The 25,917-nt window shown below is 39.3% G+C and overlaps 1 protein-coding gene across 1 annotated transcript in view; it reads right to left on the reverse strand.

The window, feature by feature from the left end:
• Positions 1–22,122, reverse strand: part of LOC132833359 (serine/threonine-protein kinase 32B-like) — a 196,396-nt gene extending 174,274 nt beyond the window's left edge. The window contains exon 1 of the mRNA XM_060851571.1: positions 21,968–22,122. Coding sequence (XP_060707554.1) covers positions 21,968–22,086 — 119 coding nt within the window. The 5' untranslated portion in view covers positions 22,087–22,122. The remainder of the gene's footprint in view (positions 1–21,967) is intronic.
• Between the last annotated feature and the right edge of the window lie 3,795 nt (positions 22,123–25,917).

Below are 25,917 nucleotides of genomic sequence, written 5' to 3' on the forward strand. Positions count from 1 at the left end.
ATAATGTTGAGGGATGTGTAGGTTAGGTGCATTAGTTAGGGGTAAATATAGGGTAGGGGAAGGGTCTGGGTGGGTTACTTTTCAGAGGGTCAGTGTGGACTTGTTGGGCTGAAGGGTCTGTTTCCACGCTGTAGGGATTCTATAACTAACCATTCTCTCTCTAAAAAATTTCCCTCTTGTGTATTTTTCAAATCTCTCTCCTCCCACCTTAAAAATGTGCCCCCTCATCTTGAAATCCCCCATCCTAGGGAAAATACCCCAACCATTAACTCTATCTATGTGTCTCATTATTTTATAAACATCTATAACATCACCTCTCAACCTCCTATACTCCAGTGGAGAAAGTTCCAGTCTATCCAACCTTTTTTTATAACTCAAACATTCCATACTCGGCAACATCCTGGGGAATGCCTTCTGAACCCTCTCCAGCTTAATAATATCCTTCCTATAATGGGATGACTAGAACCAGACACCATATTCCAGAAGAGGTCTTACCAATGTCACATATAACCTCAATATGCATTCCCAACTTCTGAAATAAAAAAAAAGTAGATATTTGGGAATCCCACCATCTTAGAAATGTGAAGCAGTTATAATTCCAGAAGTGTTCAATCTGCTCATATGCTTGTTCTTTTTTGTTTCCAATGTGGGTAATTATTTCAAGAGCAATTTTACAATGAGATGGATCTGAAACTAATCAAGGAGCAGATGAAACTGCATGACCAACTGCAGAGTGCAGTCCCAAAGAAAAATGATAGAAGCAGATTTAATACATAAGTTATTTGTGACTGCAAATTGTAGGTCAAGCAGTTAAAAAAAACCTGTATGAGATTTGCAGTGTACTGAATCTCCACCATTTAAGTTGTCTGACTTACCAATAACAGAAGAAATAAAACATGGTGCTGGCAATTATTTTTCAAGTAAAGCAGTGTTTTCAGCTTGAGAATGACAGGAAAATTCCTCTGACAAGATTTGACGACGAATTCCAGAAACAATAATCAAGACACGAGCACTGAGTACTTGACTTGTGAGTGAATTCATGCAAAATGCTGGAGTGCAAAAGCATACAAGCCAAAAACAAAAGTCTCGAACTGCAGTTACGAACAACACTGGGCAGAATTTTCACAAAATAAACAAAGGAGCTGTATTGCTGTATCTCCACACATGGTGGTCTTCTGAATGTTACTATGATGCAAGTGATACAAAAGATCATGATAAATCCCCAAGATATCAAGAACATTTGCAAAACATATGGAACATTGGAAAAATGGCTACCAAAATCTTTAGTCAAAAGTGTAGTGCTGGAAAAGCACAGAAGATCAGGCAGCATCCGTGGAGCAGGAGTATCGATGTTTGGGCCATAAACCCTTCATCAGGAATGATGAAAGGCTTATATCCGAAACTTCTCCTGCACCTCGAATGTTGCCTGACCTGCTGTGCTTTTCCAGAACTACACACTCGACTCTGATCTCCAGTATCTGCAGTCCTCACTTTCTCCTACCAAAACCTTTAGCCTGAATTTGAAGGGCACAACTGTCCTATTTGAATGCAGAGTATTTAACAAAGGATGGAGCTATGTTTTCTATATTTATCTTTGCAGAAGCAGCTATGCAAGCCGAGAAAATAAAAACGTCCGGCTGAAATGAAGGATTGCCTAAAATCAACACTTCAGGCCTGAGAACAGCAGAGAGATCTTGCTCAGCTGTAGTTATGAGTAATGCTGAAAAACAAATTCCTATAAAAGTAAACTTCTGAATTCACCACCTATATCTGATGGCTAATGGGCGATAGCTACAGTAATCAATTGATCCGTTTGTCAATAAGCTGTGCTACGAGGGGAGGAGTGTGATTTTTCAAAATCTGAGGTGAATAGGAAATGGAGCCAATTAGTTTCAAAACCTATTGAAGCTTTCCAAAAGGACTTATTGGAATAAAAGAAGTGAAATTAACACATTGCTTAAACATGACAGCAAATATAAAAGCATTTGTAGTGATTGGAACAAAGGCCAGGTGGATCTCATTGACTGAGATCTTTGATTGAGGTTGTTAACCCGAATGTAACACCTGACTGAAAGATATAAACAGGATATTCAGAGAGTCTCCTCATTCCAGGGACTGACTCTGAGCTGGTGGTCAGAGCTCATGTAGTGTGCACATTTAAGTAAAGGGTGACTTGGTGACAAGATACTAGCCTCGGTGCAGTTTTCTCACCATTGTAACCTGTCAACAACATCCAAAAGCATTCAGAATTGTTGCCAGTTTTAGCACAGTAGCCAGGGTTGAGAAGTTAGCAAGTTGCCTGGGAAGTGCAGTTGTTGAATCTACCACAAAACTGTCCTACAGAGTCATAGAGATGTACAGCACAGAAACAGATCCTTCAGTCCAACTCAACCAGGCCAACCATATGTCCTAAACTAATCTAATCCCATTTGCCAGCACTTGGCCCATATCCCTCAAAACCCTTCCTATTTATATACCCATCTAGTTGCCTTTTAAATATTGCAATTGGACCAGACTCCACCATTTTCTCTGGCAGCTCATTCCATTCTCACATCAACTTGTGTGTGACAAGGATGCCCCTTAGGTCTCTTTTATATCTATCCCCTCTCACCCAAAAACTACGCCCTCTAGTTGTGGACTCCCCAACCCCAGGGAAAAGACTTTGTTTATTTATCCTATCCATGCCCCTCATGATTTTAGAAACCTCGATAAGGTCACTCCTCAGCCTTCTTCACTATCCATCTAACTTCAACTCTACTGTCAAGGAACTATGAACCTGCACTCCAAGGTCTCTTTGTTCAGCAGCACTCCAAGGACCTTACCATTAAGTGTATACGTCCTACTCTGATCAGCATCTGACATTTATATAAAATAAACTCTCTTTGTACTCAGAGATGTTTGCAAGCCAGGCAGGGTGAATGGAGACTGAGCTCAATAAAACAAGAAACCTGGTTCCAAAGATACAACCAGAAACTACAAATGGGATGCAACCAAACAAAACACAATGTCAGAATTCAACTCTTACACCAGGCTAGCAGTCACAACAAGGATTGCATGGGAGTCCTGCTTTGACACAAGCATATGACATTAGCAGCAAAACTGACCAAGACCTGCATTTTGTCACAATATCCAGGTCTTAAAACTCACAGAAAAATCTAGTCCCTTATTTTAGTTATGAAGGTAGAAGATTAAACACTTCCAGGTGTGAACTATAGATAAAAGTTGTCACTATTTTGAGGGAGTTGTTTTTTCTAATAACGTGTTTCCCTCTTGCATAGACCAATGCAAGATAAATTCCACTAACTCTACTGATATAAAATGTCAACTTGCAACTGTGATGATGATTAGAAAAAGCAGCAGAATAAAGTTGAAGTAACATTTTAGTCTCCAATAAAAATCAAATGAAGATATTAATATTCCAATTGGAAATGTGATGGAACATCCAATTCATTATACAACCATTCCCAAAAGAGCAAGTGACAGGGCTATAAGAGTTGATTTTTGGCATTTTATCTTTTCTTTTAAAGAACAGAATCAATAGCAGCCTGTGAAACCCAGGGAAACTGATGAGATTTGCCAATTGGTAAAAGGGATTAGAGCTTTTACATGACAAAGTGGCATTGACTCATGCCATGGCCATCATTACCACTCATAGGATTAGTTTTACCAGAATAATAAAATAAAATAACACTGAGTAATGAATTCAAAATGACACATATGGAATGAAATGGTTTTTAAGCTGAGTGATTTCCTTTGAAATGAAAACACTTGAATTGCAGGCATTAGAAGTGACATTTGTCATAATGGCTCACTCTGTTTGCCAGTAGACTGATCAGCCTGAGGATAGGGTACAACTTTATTCCCAGCAATGTTGGAGAAAAGGGAAAGAACAATGAGGCTCAAAAATGATCAGACAGAATACTACTATTCACTGAGCTAGAGCAAGAAATTTTATACAGTCAGCAATGAGACACAGCCCAACAGTAACTGAAGCCCAGGATTAGGGCTTGGTATGAAACACAGTGACATCACAAGAAAACTAGAAGTTCATTGGTTGGTAATAGCTGCTAATTTGACTATGATAGATTACTTCCAGATTGAAGGTAAATAGAAAAAAAATTTACAGATTACAAATCAAAAGATCAAAAAGATTACCAACTACATTTCCTACCCCTAGTAGGAAATTTTAAAAAAACGCATTAAGAACTAAGTAAATAAAATACAGGTGCAGGGCCAGGTAATGTGTTGTACCTGCATGATGTAAAAGCTTTGAAGCCCATTGTGGTTCACAGTAAGCACATTTGGAGCAACTGTTGGTTGCTTGAGGAACCCAGCTTAGAGCTGATGAGATGGAATCTGAGCTTCGAACACTGTGACACAATAGGGAGGGTGAGAATTATTTGGACAGTGTGTTTCAGGAGGCAGTCACACCCCTTAGATTAACAACCTCAAATTTAGTCAGGGGCAAGAGGTGTGACTATAGGCAAGGCAGATAGAAGGATCCAGGAGGTTGTGCTAAAGGAGCCTCAGGCCTTTAGCTTGCCTGATAGATTTGAGGTTCTTGCTCCCTGTGTGGACGAGAGCAAGGCTGTCAGGGCAATGAGCAATGATCATCTCAAATGAGCATCTCATCTAGGCTGCAGAGGAACTTGGAGTGCGAGGTTAAAGATAGAAGTGTCGTGGTCTACATAGATATAACAATATTGGTAGAAAGAGGAAAGATGTACTACTAAGTGAATCGGGGTAGTGGGGTGCTAAATTATAAAGCAGAATCAAAAAGCCAATAACCTCTGCTTCACTACATGAACCACTAATTGGCATACAGACTAAAGGGGTAAATGAGTGGCTCAAAAACTGGTGTGAGAGAAACAGGTTGAAATTTGAGAGACTTTGGCACCAGGACTGGGGAAGGGGGGAGCTGTTCCAATCGGACAGATTCCATCTGAATCAAGCTGGAATCCATGAAAATCTATAACATAAAATGTAGAGGAGAAGGTAGACTGCTGGTTTAGTGATGGGGTTGATTGTTACCGGAAAATGAAAGAAAAAGATAGAATGTGCAAAAGTCATATTGCACCAAGGAACCATAAAAGTATAGGGAAATCTGACAACAGAACAAACTTAAGGGCTTTGTGCACAAAGCATTCGGAATAAGGTAGATGAACTGATGGTACAAAATGTGATAACTGAATGTGATCTCATAGCCATTATAGAAACATGGTTATAAGGAGATAGGATTGGTTGGTAATAGCTGCTAATTTGACTATGATAGATTCCTTCCAGACTGAAGGTAAATAGAAAAAAAATTTACAGATTACAAATCAAAAGATCAAAAAGATTACCAACTACATTTCCTACCCCTAGTAGGAACATAATATTCAGAGATATTTTACTTTTCAGAGTGACAGAAGGGTTGGAAGAGAAAGCACTGTTAATAAGAAATAAAATGATGATCTAAGCTCAGATGGTGTACAGTTCATTTGGGTGGATGTAAAAATGAAAAAGGGAAAGAAGACATTGATAGGAGTCGAGTACAGGCTCTTAGATGGTAGCCACTCCATGGCAAGGGCTATAAATGAACAAATAATAGGAGAATGGAAAAAGAAAACAATAATTATGGGGGCAATATTGATCTTCACGTTGCTTGGATTGTAAAAGGTAGCTATGATACCAAATTCATATGGTGCAATTGGAATAGTTTACTGGAGCAGTTGGTCATTAAGCCAACCAGGGAGAGGTCTATCTTGGTAAATGAGTAATGAGGCAGGTTTAATAAATAACGTACAAATAAAAGAGACCCTAGGAAGTAGCAAGCATAATATGATAAAGTGCAATATTCATCTTGAGTGTAAGAAAATGGGTGAGAAACAATTGTATTTAACTTAAGGGTAGAGCTAGCTGAAGTGATAGGTTAGCAGGCATGATAGTAAAAAAGCAGTGGCAGATACCTAAAAAGGTAATTCATATCTCTCAGCAAAAATACACCCCAGTGCAGAGGCAACATTCTAAGAGAGGAATATAACATGATTAATTAAGCAAGTTAAGAAGATTATAAAGTTGAAAGAAAAAGCATGTAAGAAGAACAAATTCAGTGACAGCCCCGAAGGGGCTAAATTCAAAATCCAGAAAAGGAGATAAAAGATAATGAGTATAAAAGATAATAAATGCAGAGGAAGTAAACTACAAGGACAAACTCTTGTGGAATATAAAAACTGACAATAAGCTTCTTTATATAAAGGAAGGGAGAGGTCAGAGTGAACATAGTTCCCCTAGAAAAAGTATTTGGGAAACAATGAAACTGCAGAGGTGTTTAACAGATATTTTGTATAAGTCTTTATAGTGGAAGTCCAGTTGAAGTTATGGTTCAATGGCAATCCCTAGAATATTCATTATATGGGATTCAGTGATGGCAACACCATTGAATGTCAAGAGGCAATGGTTAGATTATCTCTTATTAGGGATGGTCATTACCTGGCATTTGTATTGCACAAATGTTTCTTGCCATTTGTCAGCCCAAGCCTGGATAATGTCCAGGTCTTATTGCATTTGCACATGGTATCTTCAGTATCTGAGGAGTCATGAATAGTGCTGAACATTGGCAAACATCTTCAATTCTGACTTTTTAATGGAGGGAAGGACATTGGTGAAGCAGATGAAGATAATTGGGTGTGGGACACTACCTTGAGGAACTCCTGCAGGGATGTCCTGGAGCTGAGATGACTGAGCTCTAACAAACATAACGTATCTTCTGGGTGGGACTCCAAATATTAGAGAGGTTGTACCCTGACACTCATTGATTCCAATTTTGGTAGGGCTCCTTGATGACACACTTGGTCAAAGGTGGCATTAATGTCAAGGGCTGTCACATACATGCCACTTCATTAATGACTTGGAGGAAGGAAGTCAATGTATTGTATCCAAATTTGGCACAAACATAGGCGGAAAGGAGAGTTTAAACAAAAAGATTAAACTGTTTGAGCAAATAGTTTACAGAAAGATATTGATAGGTTAAGTAAGAGGGCAAATGGATTATAAATGTAGGAAAAATGCAAAGTTGTTCATTTTGGAAGGGAGAACAAAAGAACAGAATATTATTTAAATGGAGACTGCTGCTGAAAGCTGCAACACAAAGCAAAAAACACAGAAAGCTAGTACATAGGTTGCAGAAGGTAATCGGGAAGGCTATGGAAGTTTGGCTATTATTCAAGAGGTTTAAAGTATAAGAGTACTACAACTGTACAAAATATTGATGAGACCACATCTGTAGTACTGAGAGTAGTTTCCATCCCCTTATTTAAGGACAGGCAGTTCAGAGAAGGTTCACTCGGATGATCATGTTAAGGAGAGATTTTCTTCAGAGCAAAGGTTGGGACTCTATTCACTGGAGTTTAGAAGAATGAGAGGTGATCTCATTTAAACATATAAGATTCTTAAGAGGCTTGACAAGATAAATGCTGTGAAGATATTTACCCTCACAGGAGAGTCTAGGACCAAACAGCATAGTCTCAGAATAAAGAGGAGCCAATTTAAAGCTGAGATGATAAAGAATTTCTTGGAAGTCTTTGGAGCTCTTGCCACAGACAGTTCTGGGAGTAGAGTCCTTGTGTATATTTAAAACATAGATACATTAACATGCAGTCTTGATCAGTATGGGAATGAAGGACTGCGGTGGAAACACAGGAAAGTGAATCTGAGGAATGTCAGATTGACTTTGATCCTATTGATTGTTATGACACTGGGCAAACCCTCCTACTTGATTTAAAACCAGCAACACCGAAAAGATTTATCCCGTGCAGTAATCTGTAAAAAGGTGAGTGGCTAAGAACTATTTAAAGTAAAAATTAACAAATTTACTTCTTAAAGTATAACAGAGTATAATTAACAAGCAATTATTTACAATTCCTTCCTCTAACCTATCTATCTAACCTAGTCTGATAAAACTCCTAATTAAGATTTATATAAAATTCAAATTTTAAAACCAGCCATCAGTTTTACTCTGTGCAAACTTGTACTTTTAGACAGGTATGTCTCAGAGAGTTCTGACTAGCAGTCTACAGCTGTTGGTCATTTGGCAGTTCACCTCCCAACTGTTCAATTTTCCCCGGTCTTATACCCCAAACTATCAGATTATGTCATTGGCTTTTAAGATTGTCAATATACTCAACTCAAACTTGATGGGAATTTGGTATATTTTGGGGTATCATTTAAACTGATTGGCCTAATTCGAATCAGTTTTGGGATTTCCAGGCAACCAGCTACCCCAGCAGCTGGACCACATGTTACATTGTGTCTTATTGAGAACACTTGGTGCTGTCAATGCTAGTTTTTAACTCTCTTTAAGGTATAGTACACGCACATCTTCATAACATGATTGACAGAGCACACTCAAGGGGCCAAATGGCCCACTCCTGTTCCCATTCGTTATGGTCTTGTTCTTGAAGGTGAGCAGATTTACAGGATGCAGCATATAGAAAGAGTTCATAGCTGAGCAACAATTAGGAAGTTTTTAAGTTATTAAGTCACTAAAAATTAGAAGTTTCAAGGCATTCAGTACGTTCTTAAAGCAATAATTACCCATATGATATGGCATCTTAGGGGGAAAGTGATTTTTATTTAGTCTGTTCTTGCTGAGCATCTCATTTTTCAGCAACACATTAAGAGTGCTAAATGAGACATAGCTGTGTTTAATGAGGAAACTTAATGGCCTATCATTTAAATTACCAAGCATTTGTCCTTGATTTCTCACAAGAGGATAACTACAGATAATGATTGGCCTGGGATACTTGCCATTTCACCAATATTCACGGTCAACAAAGTTATAGAGCACCAAGATCAAAGTGCCAAAATGGAAGCCCATTGAGCATGCACCCTACCCTTTCAGTGTAAAATTAGTAGTGTTCAGAAGAACAAAAGTGATTGATTAGTCTATGTGAAAATAATGATAATTTTATGGAGCATAGAATGAATTTCAGAAAAAGACATTTAAATCTTTTAAAACAAAACATTTTGAATGATTTAAAGTGAAAAAAAACTGTGAAATGCAACAGCAATATCAGACAGCACCTACAAATTATAGATACTTTCTAATCGACCTGTTGCAAGATGACAGTTAATAATGGATCAGATTCTAACATTTAAAGAGAATTGATTTAGCAACATCAGAAAGAAGTACAATTGGATTTTTTCATACATTTTCTGGTATTCACACACACAATGTCAGCTACCAATTAAAATTAAAAAAAAACAGCAAATTAAACAAAACATTATCATCAGTGAAACATACAAGGTCCAGGAGCTGTGATCTATAATGCGTCCTTGCCTCCTCACCTTACTTCACATGGATGTAGGTTTGCTCGCTGAGCTGGAAGGTTCATTTTCAGATGCTTCACCACCATACTAGGTAACATCTTCAATGGGCCTCTGGAGGCTCACTGAAGATGTTACCTAATAGGGTGATGAAATGTCTGAAAATGAATCTTGGAGCTCAACGAGCAAACCTACATCCAGAACCTCAACCTGAGCTGCAAATCTTCTCAAAACTAGCTTACTTCACACTTGTGAAGTTGTTACTCTTAATCTATACATGGCCAACTGCCTCTCTTTCACTCTCTCTGAGAAATGCCTGTGATCCTTGTGTAATATGACTACTTACAATACAATACAACATTTTGTAGGGACTCCCCTGATTCTGCAAATAACAGCATATCAAAATTTTATTATTTTCACGCACCCAATCTATATCTGTGGAAACAAATCTAATTCCTTAAAATTTGTTTTCTGTAAAGATTGAATAATTGTGGTGACAGTACATAATACTGTTGTACTTTTCTCTGCTCTTAAAGCATATCTGATTGTCCTTCTTCCAGCCCGATGCTTGCTATTTTGTCCCAATCATGTCTCTGGATAAAGCTCACATCTTTACAGTCAATGTCAGATTTCAGCAAAATATCTACTACATTTTGATGAAAAACATGATTGAATACTTTTTTATTTCTTATGAAGTATATGGAATTTTTTTCTCGATATTCAATGGACTTGTTCTTTGGTTAAATATTCCCTTGCTTATTCTACTCAAGATCTAAATCTGTTCTGTGTTTCACCAATTTCTGCTTCACACATGGCATTACTTTTTTTTCTTATTACAAAATCACTTTAAAGAAATGACCCATTAAGGATTACAGTTCTAAAATGATTGTACTCCTTGCTTGAGGTTACCTCAATCACTTATTGAATAATGAATGACTCAATTCAGTTGGAAGTAATCCTTGAAACATATTTAATCAAAAAAAATGTTATCACTTCTAATCCTGTTTCTCCAGGGACTTTTAGATGTTCTGTTCTTATTTTATCCGTGTCTAGAATTTTTTTCCTGTACTTTCAATGTGTTCTTTATCTCTGATATCATAATGGCATTGTTTACCTGTCCAATTGAGGACTCTCTCATTTTGAATCATTGTTCAATTCACTTGTATATTCTGTTCATCATTTTGCTGCTGTACAACATTTTGCTTTCTGTAAAAACCTACTCCTATTAATTGGGAAGTGAAGAACCTCAAGGTTTTTAAAGTTCACTCCTCTTTCGTACTTTCTCAGCCCTACACCAAAGTCTTATATAGAATATGTGCACAAGCCTCTGAGTTAAAGCCCAAACAATTTAGGAGAGGAGTGAGGGGACGAATGATGAGAGGGGAGAACAACTGTTTGTTTCACAACACCTAATGGCCTGTTAAGTACTCCTGATGTGTAACCATTACTTATCACTTCCAATGTTACAGATATTTAAGCAACAATGAACTTTTGATAAAAGGTAAGAACATGCCATTTATGTAGTACCTTTCACAACCTTAAGGTGTCCCAAAGTACTTTCCAGTTGAAGAAGTACTTTTGAAACTGATGATGAAGGAAACAAGATGATCAATGTGTGCAAAACAATGTCCTACAAACAGCAGAGAGGTAAACAACCAAATAGTCTATCGATTACAGGATACATGATGGCAGGTCAATACTTTCAATATATAATGCTTATTAAATGTCAATACTTCTTAAAAAGAACAATGTGTTTTTGCAATCTGAGTTATGAGTTAGAGACAAAAATCAGCTGTAATTTTTGCTAGGCCATTTCAGAGAGTGGAGTTATACACGTGCCTAGAATTTCATTTGTGAAAATGGCAGTGTATCTTGACTATAAAGTTCCTCTAGAATACTGTCTCTTGCTAACTTGTGGATGCACTAGGTACAATATAATGTCAACATAATATAAAACATCAGATGTCCGTAAAAAGTAAACTGAAAAAAAACTGCAGATGCTGTAAATCAGAAACAAAAACAGAAATTGCTGGAAAGTTGTGATCTGTAGAAAGGTCACTGGACCTGAAATGTTATCTCTGGGTTTTCACCACTGATGCTGCCAGAACTGCTGAACTTTTCCAGCAATTTCTACATACTTGTAAAATATTGTTGGAACTCCTGAGCAACTTGCAGGAAAATTTACTTTTAGTCAAACTTTTCAGACATGTTATGAGACACCTTTATGGCAGATGAGACTTAAACCTAGACCTTTGCTAACTAATTGCTATACCTCCACACTAACAGTTTGGGATTAAAAGACTAAAAGCAATAGGAACAGGAGTAGGCCATTTGGACACTCAAGCCTGCTTGGCCATACATGGATCATAGTCCTCATGTCCACTCTCTTGGCTTTTATCTGTAATCCTTGCTTTCCCCTCCTGATCAAGAATCTATCTCAGACTTAAATATACACATGGACTCTGCCCCCACAGCTCTCTGAGGCAAGGAGTCACAAAGACTCTCACGATTCAGAAAAGAAATTCCTCCTCATTTCAACCCTAAACGGATCCCCTTACTTCTGAAACCATGTCCTCTAGACCTAGATTCTTCCATGAGGTGAAACATCCTCTCAGCATTTACTCTCTTATGTTTCAATGAAATCACCCCTCATTCTTCTAAATTCCAGAATTACTTTATTTATTCACAGGATTTGGGCTTCACTGGCTAGGCCAGCATTTATTACCTATTATTAATTGCCCAGAGGGCAGTTGAGAGTCAATCCCATTCCAGTGTTGTCTGGGTCTGGAGCCACATGAAAGCCAGACCAGGTTATAGTGATTGGAATGTGTCAGCCAGGTGAATCTCAGAATATGAGTTCCCTGATTGGGCTGATAACCCAGTTCAATCTGGGAGCCCTGGCTGACAGATATAAACTGGAGTGTCAGAGGTCCTGTTCACTCAAAGCTGGCTCTGAGCTCGGTGAGTCAGTGTCACGTACTATGCACGTGTAAATAAGGGGTGATTTGGTGATGGGACACCGGCCTTTATGGAGTTATTTTATGGGTAAGGACAGCAGTTTTCTTTCAGACAGGGATGGGTTTTTTTTTGATAATCAGCTACAGTCATGAGACTCATAATTCCAGATTTTTATGGGTTTCAAATGCCACCATCTGCCATGGACAGGATTTGAACCCAGTTCTCAGAATTGTACCTGGGTCTCTGAATTATCAGTCTGATGATAATATCAGTAGGCCATCACTTTCCTTAATAGAGTCTCAACCTGTTTAACCTTTACTCATAAGACAATCCTGCCATAGCATGGATCATCTCAGTGAACCTTCTCCAATTAAATCACTTTCCTTAAACAAGAGGACCAAAGCTGCTCGCAGTACTCCAGGTGTGGTCTCACCAGCAATTTGTTCAGTTGTATAAGACTTCCCTACTCTTATACTCCAATCCTCTTGAAATAAGAACCAACATTCCAGTACAAAGTTAAAAATCACACAACACCAGGTTACAGTCTAATCTGTTGGACTGTAACCGGTGTTGTGTGATTTTTAACTTTGTACACCCCAGTCCAACACCGGCGTCTCCAAAACATTCCAGTAAGTTTCCTGATTACCTGCTGCATCTGTGTGCTAGCCTTTCAGGTTAGGTAAAAAGTACACTCAAGATCCTTTGTGCCAACACTTCTCTGCAGTTTTTCTTCATTTAAATGATACTCTTCTTTTATTCTCCCTTTCAAAGTGAATAAGTTCACATTTTCCTACTTTTTGCCCACTTACTTAGCCTACCAATATCTGTGTGTGAACTATTTATATACCTCTCATAACCTGCCTTTACATCTATTTTTGTGTCATCTGCAAATTTGTTTACAACACTTTCACTTCCTTCCTTCAAATTATGAAAATATACGATTCCTGCACTGTTACTGCACTAGTACGCTGAGACCTCAGAGAGCAGTGCAATCTCTCACCATTCAGATAATAGGCTTCTGGGAATGCACCTTGCATGGCTATCTTTCTTATATGCCTGTGGCAAAAGGCAAGAGTGGGGAGAGTCTCCTGGTCAGCCAGAATCATGTGTTTGCTGCAATGTGACAAATTACCTGAGCAGGTGAAGCCACAGGTGTACTCTGTGGCAAGTATCCAACTTGTTGATGGACAATAAGAAACAGATAGAGTTAAAGCTAGTTCCAAGAATCTGATAGATAACAGTTAATAATAATAAATGTTACAGCTTGATAGAAAAAAAATGGGTCACCCACACTTAGGGAAATAATTACATTCGGTATTCCTCAATCTATTGCTTCTAATAAGTTCTTCAATTATCTTGAACTTCCACTGGGATCTATAACCTTTAATGGAAATTGTAACTGTAACTCTAATTAAAATTGCCAAACATTTAGACAGAATGTCATGTAAAAACAAAGTTCTTTTTGTACTGCACTGATTTGTTATCTTGATAATTAATTTATTCACTGTCAGTCAGAATATGCTGCATATCATTAGTTACACAGAGTATTTAAACAAGATAGTTTTATAAGGCATTGTATATCAAGGTCCCTTAGTTCTTCTATCAGTGCCTAAGGTGCCATATTCCTTGAGGATTCTCCCAGTTTTGTGTGGGAAATTGACAAACTATGCTACATGGTCGAGTCTGTGCTGGGGTAGGATCGTGGAGTGGTAAGCTTGGAAGTTTCCTTTGGACTCCACAAACCCAGCATTTCCATGACCACTATTGCTGCCCTTCTAAATACAGCAGAACCCCCTTCTTCACTCTTCCCCAATTACTTCATAAAATTCAAAGTTTGTGCGAAGATTTGCAGCTTGGGTGCTCATTGTCGTGGTTCTGTTCGCCGAGCTGGGAATTTGTGTTGCAGACGTTTCGTCCCCTGTCTAGGTGACATCCTCAGTGCTTGGGAGCCTCCTGTGAAGCTTCATAAAATACTAGAACAAAGGCTTACTAAGTTCCAAAGAGCCATATTCAGCTCAAAGCATTAACTCTGCTTCTCTCTTGATAGATGCCACTGTGCCTGCTGTGTACTTCTTGCACTTCCTCTGTTTTTAGTTTAGATTTTCAGCATCCACACTGTTGATTTCTGCTTGCTAGGTATCGATTTGGCTCTTGGGATCATCATAGGTCATTGCTGGTTGGGAAGCTATTCTTTAGTTTGAGTATGTATTTCACTGGCACTCTTCTGCACTGTACTGAGAGTGCGCTGGGGAATTTCAGGTGAGATATTATAATGAGGCTCTGCTAATAGTGAGGACTGTAGTCACCTTATACTGATTGGTTAAAAAGTAGGATTGTTTTCTGGTATTTGCATCAATATTCCTCCCCCATCAATTTGAATGGTTAATGATCTCATTTACCATTTGTGAGGTTCTGCTGTATACAAATTGTCTGCCACGTTTACTTGCATTACAACCAAGATTACACTTTATGGGGTAAATATTTGACTGCAAAGCACTGAAAATCCAATGCAAGTAAATGAGAATTTCATTTATGGTTAATTTATCCTTTCTCAGGATAGCACTTCTTATGGATTAATGGTAACCAGCTATGGATAGAATTGTTGAGTTGGCTTCTGGACAAGATCACAATGCAAGATCTGGTAAGCACATGGGCCTTGATATTCAGCATCTACCCAATAGACAAGAAAGGTTGTGGTTAGGAATTAAGCTTGTGCTTTTTCTCTCCCATTTCAGTTTTGAAAATTGGCATGACCTCTCAGTGAAACCAGAAAGAAGGGGAAGACCGCTACACTGTTGATCAGGGCCCCACAGTGGCTATTTCTGCCTCAGAGCTTGAGACTTCAAATTTTCAGCTCCTGACCCAACTTGATATCCTGATCCCAATCCGGGGAGCGTTGGATTGAAAACCAGAGAATTACCAACCTTATAAAATGGTAACATTATACAATTGCTTTGGTGTTGACCTTGTATAGTGCTCCTCTGTACCAATGTAGGAAGGCAGGACATTTCATGGTCATATTTACATTTGGCATATGCCATGATTTAGATTTTAACTGCTGCCAGCCAGATTTTCAGGACTCTGGGAACCAAACAGTAAAATGTTTACTGTTTGTGTACAATTCTCCTTGTGGGTCAAGAGGAATTGGAGTCCTCTGCCACTCATTCAAAGAAGCCTTTTGCCTCTCCTCCAGGAAATGCAGCCTCTTCTCTCTGTGGCAGAACACGCTCCCCCACTCCCATCGATCAAATTGCCACCTCAAGCCTTTTCCCAGGCATCTCCTGTCACCCACCAAGCCTGCTTGCAAGGTTAATGCCTGGCAATCTGATTGATTTCTGGGTGAGTAATGCTCCTCTGCTCCTTCTCTCTATCTTCCTCCCACTTCTCTTAAATAATGGGGTAATGGAGTTTCCTGCTTTTGCACAAACTAAATGCTACCAGGAGGAATCCACAATTAGATACTGATCAAGACTGCACTATCATTCAATTATGATCGTGGCTTTAGTATAGTGCGACTATGGTATGGAATGCCATTGATAATTTAACTTGGTCCTAAGTACCTGCTCAGTCTCTGACCTTGTGCAATTCAATTTAAACTAAGATATGACTCAGTTCTCTTGACTAATTTCCCGATCATTCAGTTCCTGCAGATATCATGTTTTCTGCCTTTCAATTTTCTAATTTCGCAAAATGAAGAGAGAGCTGCTTGCCAGTTGACATGAGCTATTCAAAACCAAGAAATTAAATATACATTTCTGCCACACATGGCTTGGTGAGTCTATTGCATCTGCACTGTCACTCATGTCTTATATTTACATTAAGTCTGTTCCTTCTTTGTAAAGGAAAAACTTAATAATTAAGAATAGATTCTCATGTGGGCTTTTGTATCTCAGGGAGTATCAGTTCATGTTTTCTCCTCTGTCTACATGAATACTTTCCTTAGGCATCAGATGTGCTGTCTCTGGTAGTTTTACATCAATGTTGTTGTTTTGCCTGCATGAAAGCAAAAGTCACCTAACCTTTTAAAATGGATCAAAATATCTCCCCATTCCAAAATACCCAAAAATCAGTTCACGTCATTGTTCCTGAGAAATGGAACGTTTCTGGTTGCAATCAGCAACCCAAGAACTGAATCATAGAATCCTTACAGCAGACCATTCACCCCCATACTGACCCTCTAAAGCACAACCCACCCAGACCCACACCTTCATTGTAACCCTGCATTTCCCATTGCTAATCCACCTAATCTACACATCCCTGGACACTATGGGCAATGGAGCATGGCCAATCCGCCTAACCTGCACATCTTTGGACTATGGAAACAAATTGAATCACCTGGAGGAAACCCACACAAACACGGGGAAAATGTGCAAATTCCACACAAACGATCGCCCAATGTTGGGATCAAAACTGGATCCCTAGCACTGTGAGGTAGCTGTGCTAACCACCGTGCTACCCTAAATAAAAACTGATATTTGTACTTGACCTTATGCTTGGGAGCAAAACAATCAAATACAGCATCTATTTGTTTCCAAGCTTAGCAACACTCTCTTTCTAAATAGGCTTATTTTGAAAGTATTTGGAGAGAAGCAATAAGCAAGCATAGATAATAAACTGTAAAATGTAAGAAACATAATTAGTGCCGAGAACAGAAATGAATAGTAATGTATTATTTTTCAGAAAGTCAATCAGGTAGTGTTAGTGAATTAATGATTGTAAGCTTGAATGATATGCTTGGGAAGTGATTTAATTAATGAGAAAATGTTCGAGTAAGGAAATAAATTGAATACAAAGCATTTAATGAACTAATTTAATTGGAATTGAACTGTATATGTATTTCTATGCTGGTGGACGGATGTGGGATATGAAAACACCAGAACAAATCTTCAGATTAGCACTGATGCTGCATGCATTGCTGCTGATTGCAGGAATAATTGGTTCCCCTTTTGCTTCCTTCCAGCTGGGAATGACAATCCAAGTGGAAACTACCAAAGCCTCAGAGCAGCAATCTGGGAGAAGACTGGCAAAGTGGAACAGTGCAGAGGGCATACCCCTTGTGGAGGTGCCAGTGTTGAACTGGGTAGGACAAGGTCAAAAACCACACAACAACAGCTTATACTCCAACAGGTTTATTTGAAAGCTCGTGTTTTCAAGTAAACTCGTTGGACTATAACCTGGTGTTGTGTCATCATTTGCCATATTTAGGCTCATATTTGTATGTCATAAGTCTTTCAAATGGGGCTAGTGAGTGAGGAGTGAACGGATGAATGGGTAGAAATGGATAAAGTATAAAGTTATAGATTGTGACAAATATTCCATTCAGCAATGTGCCGTCTCAGTCAAGTCACACAAACCCCTTGTGGAGTTGTTACATTTTTACAATCGCTATGTTGTTTGCGCTGGTACCACGTTCCGTTACAAAGCTCCAGCCAGAACTGACGGACAACCAAGTCTTTTCTTGCCTATCCTTTCACCATGGATCATATTGATTTGATGTATCACCTCATCCCTAAAGAATTCTAACTAATTAATTTAGCCTGTATGCAAATAGTCTAACTGTGTGGCCTATCTCCTCTCTGATATAACTGTGGAACATGATGAGCATTCCAAGTGTTTTGCTGGTAAGTGATTTACTGTTATAGAAGATGAATAGACCTGGGCTATATGCCCAAGAGAGAATTAAGACATCACTCAAAGTTCATAGTGAATTCAAACAGCTTATGGAAACTGCAGCTTGGCTGTAACTATGAGAGAAAGCAGCTCGTAATAGATGTCACCATGGTACAATCTGGTTCTTGGATGAAGAATTTAATTGTAACTATGATGATTTATCAGGCAGATTTTCATTGATAGGATTCATTCTAAGATAAATGTTCATCATTTAAGTGTTTACCCTGGACTTATCTTCAATTTTAACTTGTATTTATCCTTATCTGTGTATATTTGGTGAATATTGTTGCTCACAAATAGGACAGTGCAAGGAATGGAACATTGGGTCACAGTTAATTTAATTTTAAAATCTTGTGAGTGTTAGTAAATTAGCTTCAGTCGCCATAGGCAAATAGAGAGAAAGGCACAAAAAGTCTACTGATGACTTGATGACAAAAAAAAGCCTTTGTACAACAAGGTGCAATTACACAGCAGTCGAATTCTGCATTTCATATGATTTTTTGGTCCTAACCCAAACTATGTCGCTTCTTAATGTTCTGGTCCACAAAGGCACAATCAGGAAAAAAAATAGCCTTTTAAAAAAATCTCATAACTGATATAGTCCTCACTTCACTTGCTGTCAATCTTGTTTGGAGCATCTTTTGAATTTGCGTCAATCTGTAAAGCTAGACAAAGCTATTACATCCTCCTCCCCTATGAGACTGCTACCCCTATGCATGCATTCCACCTTCCACATATCAGTTCCACATTATCAGTACTGAATATGCAAATAATCCAAAAGAGGAGATAAGTCAGTGGATTGAAATTTAAATGGCTTATATTTGTCATTTTAAGCCACAATATTGAATGTTGCCTCATGCTTCAGCCACAGGCAGGTCCAAGGAAATGAAACTTATGAAAAATATATTGTTTGGATCAAGTGTTTTGACAGTAAACATTGGATATTAAGGTGGAGAGATCAAGACATGAGAGAAGCAACTTTATTCATTGTGCTGCTGCCTTGCAAGAACAAAAACTGCAACACGAAACTTTAAGCATTCTGCTCACCCCATCTTTCTGTTGTCTTATTCACTCCTATTAAAATACCTGCTGTCAATAATATGATACGTTTCCATTTCTTTAATGTTACATTTGCTGACATTCCTGAAAGGGTTTTGGATTTGTGAAGCAACATACAGATTACATTGTCATTTTTTGACAGTGAACTGTAGTTCATATATTGCAACGATTACACTCGAAATTCTTTTCATCTGTGCATTAAGAAACAACTGAATACAACATAGAATCATTTAAAGCACAAGAGGGGGTCTTTTCAGATGATCATGCCTGTGTCAGCTCCTCGTATGAACTCACTGATTTAGTCATATACTCAGCTTTTTCCCTGTGACCTTACAAATGAGTTCTCTACGTTGAGTGCCTCCATGATTCTATCACTCTTTCAACTGCCCTGCCCCTCGGTGCTATTCCTCCCAAAGTCCATTGCTTCATACATATACAGCAAATTTACACTTAAATAGAATTTTTGACAGAATTCAACATCCTGAGATGGACTTATCAAACAAATAAAGACTCAGAGCCGCACAAAGAGAAATTGGATGGAATGAAATGCAGGTGACAGAGGTCTCACCTATTGGTCAGAAAGCCTCACATCACCTCTTTGCAGAAAGTCCAACAAGTTGGTAACTGATTGGATAGTTATGGGTGTTCTGGATGGGCAGAGGTTGTAGTGTGGTGTGGTGCAAGGGTTTTGTGTGTGTGTGTGTGTGTGTATGTGTGTGTGTGTGTGTGTGGTGCAAGGGTTATGTGTGTGTGGGGAGGGGTTGTAGTGTGGTTGGTGCAAGGGTTGAGTGCGTGTGTGTGTGTGAAAATGTATGGAGGTGCACGGGTGGGTCGGGGGTGTGGGTGTGTGGGGGGTTTGTGTGTGTAGGTGTGGGAGTGCGCGGTTGAGTGGGGGGTGTGTAGGGGTGTGTGCGTGGCAGGGTGTGTCTAGGTGTAGCTGTGTGAGTAGTTGGGTGTGTGGAGGTGTGGAGGTATGTGGGTGGGTGGGGTGTGTGTAGAGGTGGGGGTGCAGAGGTGTGTGGGAAGGTGTGGGTGGGTGGAAGGTGTGTGGGGGTGCAGAGGTGTGTGGGAATGTGTGGGTGTGTGGAGGTGCGGAGATGTGTGGGAATGTGTGGGTGTGTGGGGGTTGTGTGGGGGTGCAGAGGTGTGTGGGAATGTGTGGGTGGGGGGATGTGTAGGAGTATGGGTGAGTGTGAGTCTGGCTGTGTGGGGGTGGATGTGTGTGGAAGTGTGGGTAGATGTGTGAGGGGTGTGGGTGAGTGTGGGGTGTGGTGTATGCGTGTGTGGTATGTTTGTGTGTGGGGGTGTGTGTGGGAGGTATGGTGAGTGTGGGGGCTTGTGGGAGTATGGGGGCTTTTGGGGGTGTGTGAAATGTGTGGAGGTGTGTGAGAGTGCGAGTGTATATGGGGGGTGTGGGTGAGTGTGGGGGTTTGGGTGTGTGGGTGGGTGTGTGGTGCATGTGTGGGTGTGTGCCGATGCTTGGGAGTGTGTGCAGGTATGTAGGGCAGTGTAAGTAGGTGGGTGTGGTTGTGTAGTGTGCGTGGGTGTGTGTGGGTGGATGTATGTGGTAAGGTGTGTGGGTGTTTGTGTGGGTGGGTGTGTATGGGTGAGTGGAGGTGTAGTTGGGTGTGTTTGATGGGGGTGTGTTGAGGTATAGGGGAGTTAGTGGGGGGTGTGGATGTGTGAGTGTGTTGGGGGGCATTGGGGTGGGTCTAAGGGGGGGTGTCCATCTGTTTACTGAGTGTTTCAGACAACACCATTGGATGAATATTGGCAGCTGCCAACAATGCACCTACCAAAGGCTGAGGAACCCTAGGCTAAAGTTGAGAGAGACAAAAATAATGATGGGTGAGATAGTATGAGGACGAGGGAGTGTGTCAGAAGTACTGTGTGACTCCCCGATGGGAGCCCCATTTTCAGGCTTCCCCTGTGGTGCCACTCCTGCAAGCTACTGGTTGAATACCAGGAGGAAAAGACCATTGAGTGGGTGTTAGTTGCTCATTTTAAGGTGTCAATTGGAAGTAGTATGGGAAGACCGTAGAGGCAGGCATTAAATTTACCCATCAGGTCAGATGACAAAAAACAGAGGAGGTTTTAAGGAGTGCTTTAAAGGAGGAAAGGAAATTTCATGTTGGAGAAAGGTAGGGAAGGATTTGCAAAGCACAGGCCCTCGGCAAACAGAGGCATGGGCACTGATGGTGGTGAATAAAATAAGGGTACGCACAAGAGGCCAAAATTAGAGTAATGCAGATATGTCTGAAGGTGGCGAGGCTGAAAGAGATTAAAGAAAGAGGCAAGGGCTGATCCCATGGATTGATTTGAAAACTCTTCCACCTTAATTTGTAATATCCACGAGCCTGTGAATTCCACAGTCTATCTTTGTTCCCAGCTACAGCCTGCAACTAATGAGTGCTCAGTAATTATTGCCTTACCAAGCTTTGTGTCATCGATAAACTTTAAAATTATGCTATTTTATACTCAGGTTCAGGTGATTTATTTATAACAAGCCAATAATATGCAAATACTTTTTGCATTCAAACAACTAAACATAATTAACATTTACTTGCATTTGCACTGTTATTATAATATGAATAAAAGGTCCATGCTCAGTGGTCAGCACTGCTGCCTCACAGCGCCAGGGACTGGGTTCGATTCCTGCCTCACGTGACTGTATGGAGTTTGCACATTCCCCCAGTGTCTGGTTGGGTTTCTTCTGGGTGCTGCAGTCTCCTCCCACAATCCAAATGATGTGTAGGTCAGGTGAATTGGCCATGTTAAATTGCCCATAGTGTTAGGTGCATTAGTCAGGGGCAAATGTATGATAGGGGAATGGGTCTGGGTGGGTTACTCTTCAGACGGTCAGTGTGGCCTTGTTGGGCTAAATGACCTGTTTTCTTACTGTAGGGGATCTATTCTAATCTTTGCCATCTCCACATTCTATGAGCTTATTTAATTATTACAAGAAGTTCCTTACCATAGATTCACAAGGAAAGGGTGCTCAAGTCGTTGCATGATCTGCAGTTCTCTGAAAACGTTGCGCACTTCATCACGTTCAATGCATTTTTGTTTGTTCATGTATTTCATAGCATACATTTTCTTTGTATCTCTCTTCTGGACAATGCAAACCTGGCCAAAGTAAAGGAAAATGAGACAATAAATCAACATTGCTTAAAGAAATCAAACAGTTTACTATAGCATTTGCATTTACTTAAAACCAAATCTTGGCTACCATTTTTATGCATGTACCATAAAATTGATAAGTGAATAGCGAATCAGTTATAATCATAATTCAAAGACATCTCTATCAGGCACATGGTAAAAGATCAATGTTTAAGCACAATTACCGTACAAACCAACCATCAACTTCCTCGAGTCCCATTAGAAATATTCAGTCCATAATCTGGCTTGGTCTCTTCACACTTTTGTACACACAAACATCCCTCATTTTTTTTCAAGACAAATCACCTTAGGGTAATTGGTGGACTGTGATTGTGGTCTGCCTTGTGTTAGCCAGCTGAATTTTCTCCCCTACAAAACCGCAATGAGGCAAAATCCAAAATCCCTGTTGTTTTGAAATTGTCAGCCATTCCTGCCAACGGAATAGGTATCCAATACAAGAATGCCTATAATAAGCTGAGGTTCTGGACTGGTAACTCTGCGTTCCCTCAACATGTGCCAGTAACATCCAATTGGAGCAAACGTAGGCCACACAAAATTATGGAAAAACCACAATCAGCTTGGAGATTGCTCCGTGGAACCCTGCAAGCATGGCCGCAAAGGCCAGTAACCCTGCAGAGCCTGACGAAAGCCTGCCCGCTAACCCACCTGCTTTCTTCACTGAGGCCTCAAAGGCTGTAGCAGTGCTCTGAGATATTGCTCTGCAGCACAGAAGCAGCAACCATAAACACAGCTCTGCAGCAAGATAAGCAGAAAATCATTAATAAGTATGCCAGAGCTAACTCCCAACATTTTATAACACCTTCGACTGCACAAAGTCATTGCATTGCAATGTATGAACAAATTGAAAAAAAATTCCTTTTCACATATTTATTGCATCATTGTCTTTTCTTCTTTATTACATCGAGCATATTTGTAGATAAAATAGGGTTGCACAGAGCTTCCTCAGCTAATCTGAATCTTCATTTCTCATAGGTTTGTGGTCAGGCCCCTGCAATTTGATTTATCCCAATTTTACTGTTTTATCTTGAAAAGTTTGTGATTTGTACTTTTATGCATTTTAACTTTTAGAAATTAGCTTCCAAAACAGTGACATTTGGGTGTTGATTACATCGAGGAAGGACTTTTTGTTTTAAAAAAGTCAGAGAATTCTTTTAGAACTTGCTTAGCATACGAGAGAGCAGGATACCCTTTCAGTTTTAACGGAAATTGTTTATATTGGGTGATTACAACATTAATAAACATTGAAGGCCTTAGCTTGTTTTTGACTCAGAATGATCAAGGATCAGTTTTAGCTTAGGAAATCAAAGACTGGATATTCTTAGATGATTATGGGCACTGACAAGGGTCTGAAGCAAGCATGGTCTCTTTCCTAGAGGAGTTATGGAAATAAGTTGTCTCAGTAGAAATGTTTAATTGCAGATTAGGGCTGTTTGGTTAGGAAGTGTAGATAATTAGAAGCTGAGAAAATCTAAGCTCTCAGTTTAGTGTGCATAGATCAAAGAAGACTCCACAGTTGACAGGACAGAAATTGGGTTGAAGACTATTTGTGTCCAGTTCTGGTTGATCTGTTGTCAGAAGGATATTATTAAGCTGCAGAGAATTCAGAAAGGATTTATTAGGATGTTGCTGGGAATAATGGGTTTGAGTTATCAGGGTGGCTGGATAGACTGGAAGATTTTTTTCCTGGAGCATAGGAGGTTAAGGGGTGACCTTATAGAGGTTTATAAAATCATGAGGGGCATAGATAAGGTGAATAACAGGTGTCTTTCCCTAGGGTGGGGGATTTCAAGATGAAGGGGCATATTTTTAAGGTGAGAGGAGAAAAGTAAAAAAAGTGGGTCAACTTTTTTTTAAAAGACAGAGTTTTAAAAACACAGGGACTAGTTGAGATTGAGACTATGATTCGCATGGACTGGTTGGATGAAAGAATCTGTGTTTCTGTGCTCTATGACTCTGTGACAATTGACTTTGATTCCATTCCTTTCTGAGAGAGATTGATGAATCCCTCTAAACTGGAAGGCATTTTATCTATTGGATTTCTGTACCTGGGGGTTTCCTGCTGAAACAAACAATCGCTCCATTGTAATATCTAGAGGACAGTTAGTCATGAACTTCCTTCATGGAAGATGGCTGCCCCGTTGAAACAGGCTCTTCCATTCTTGCAGTGCCCTGGATTTTTGGAGCAGGTATTTTTTCTTACAGACTTCATCCTGAATCTCCAAAGCAGACAATTTCCTTAAGTGTGTCAATCTATGAATATTGGTCATTCACACCAAGTTCAATGGAGTTCATACCTTGAATCTATTTCAGTAGATTTGTTCTCAAGCTATTGATAAATCTGAAGTGTGTAGACTCTTCAAACCATTACTTAATCTGAATGCTTTCATTCATTCGTGAACATTGTTGCATTGCTGAAAACAAAACACTTGCCTTCTCATACTATTTGATGATGACTGCTTGCTTGGTATAGTCTATGTCCCTGGGATTGAGGAACCCTTCTGGGAAAATAAGGCAATAAAATTTGAGCTTGAGTTTTCCAAATCATCTGACATCAGACTTAAATCTGTCATAACTGTTCGCTTATGGCAGCAGCGTTGTATTTTGTGTTGCAACAGTTCAAAGCTTTGTCTGTTTATTTATCTGAGGTATACCGTTCATTGGCTAGATTATTGCAATTTCTTGCAGAATCATGAAATCTAAACTCACTTCAGTGATAGGAAACATTTCTGCCAATCCAGTAGAGTTACAGATTTCCAGTTTGCTGATAGTATGAAACATATTTTGTGTGACAACATAACGAACCTTGATGGATTCTGTTTTTTGTTTGGTTCCGCTATGAGCCGAGGAAGCACGATGAAATCTTTTTAAATGTTCCACTACCAACTGTCCAGTAACTGAACTTCTTTGACTTGTTGTTCATTGACTATTTCTTGAAAAAATGTTGCATGATTAGCTGTTCCTTGACTTTAACTAATTTGACTCCTATTATCTGAAGATGATTCAGGTCAAAACATATATTCAGGATCAAGAATGAGAATTTTTGATTATGAAATATGTATATGTTCTGTGCTATTGAACAACTTTGCATTGCTGATTTGTTTGCAAAATAGCTTTCAACTTAAGTGCTATACCTCCTGGACAATATGGGAAGAAACAATGTTTCTTCAACTGTGGTGCACTGTCTGACAATATAATTACATATTCCTCTGTTTCAAATGTGAAATTAGTCAGATATCCCATGACAGAAATATGTTTTTGACAAAAACTAGGTCTGGATTACTTATTTCATCTAGGAATACCTTTGGCCTTTCCTCTATCGTAGCCTGGTCCACTTCATGAACTTATATTTGACATTTTTATTGTTGCATGACTCTGTTTCATCTCAGCTTTTTATTCTGAAATGGATCCATTGTTTTATAGATGTTTTCTTTTAAAATAGCTGGGAATTGCTTGTTCCTTTGAAGTTTCTTTTCTCCACAGTGCTGATAATGATTGCTCATATCTACTGTCTGTCCTACCCACTGCATTGTCTTCTCATGTGTGCCAGGAGATAAACTGAAAACTGAATGGATGCTGCCGATCTTGTGTGATAAGATCAATCTTCTCCTTTTATGAATAATCTGTGCTGCTTCTAGAACTCTGCTTCACTTATCATCTAAACAACTTCCTCCATAGAGTCAACTCTTCTTTTGACTGTAATAAACTTAAACATTACTCCTCAGTTATTCTAACATCTCTTTTGAA

Source organism: Hemiscyllium ocellatum, chromosome 36 (genome assembly GCF_020745735.1).
Source record: "Hemiscyllium ocellatum isolate sHemOce1 chromosome 36, sHemOce1.pat.X.cur, whole genome shotgun sequence".
Lineage (NCBI taxonomy): Eukaryota > Metazoa > Chordata > Chondrichthyes > Orectolobiformes > Hemiscylliidae > Hemiscyllium > Hemiscyllium ocellatum.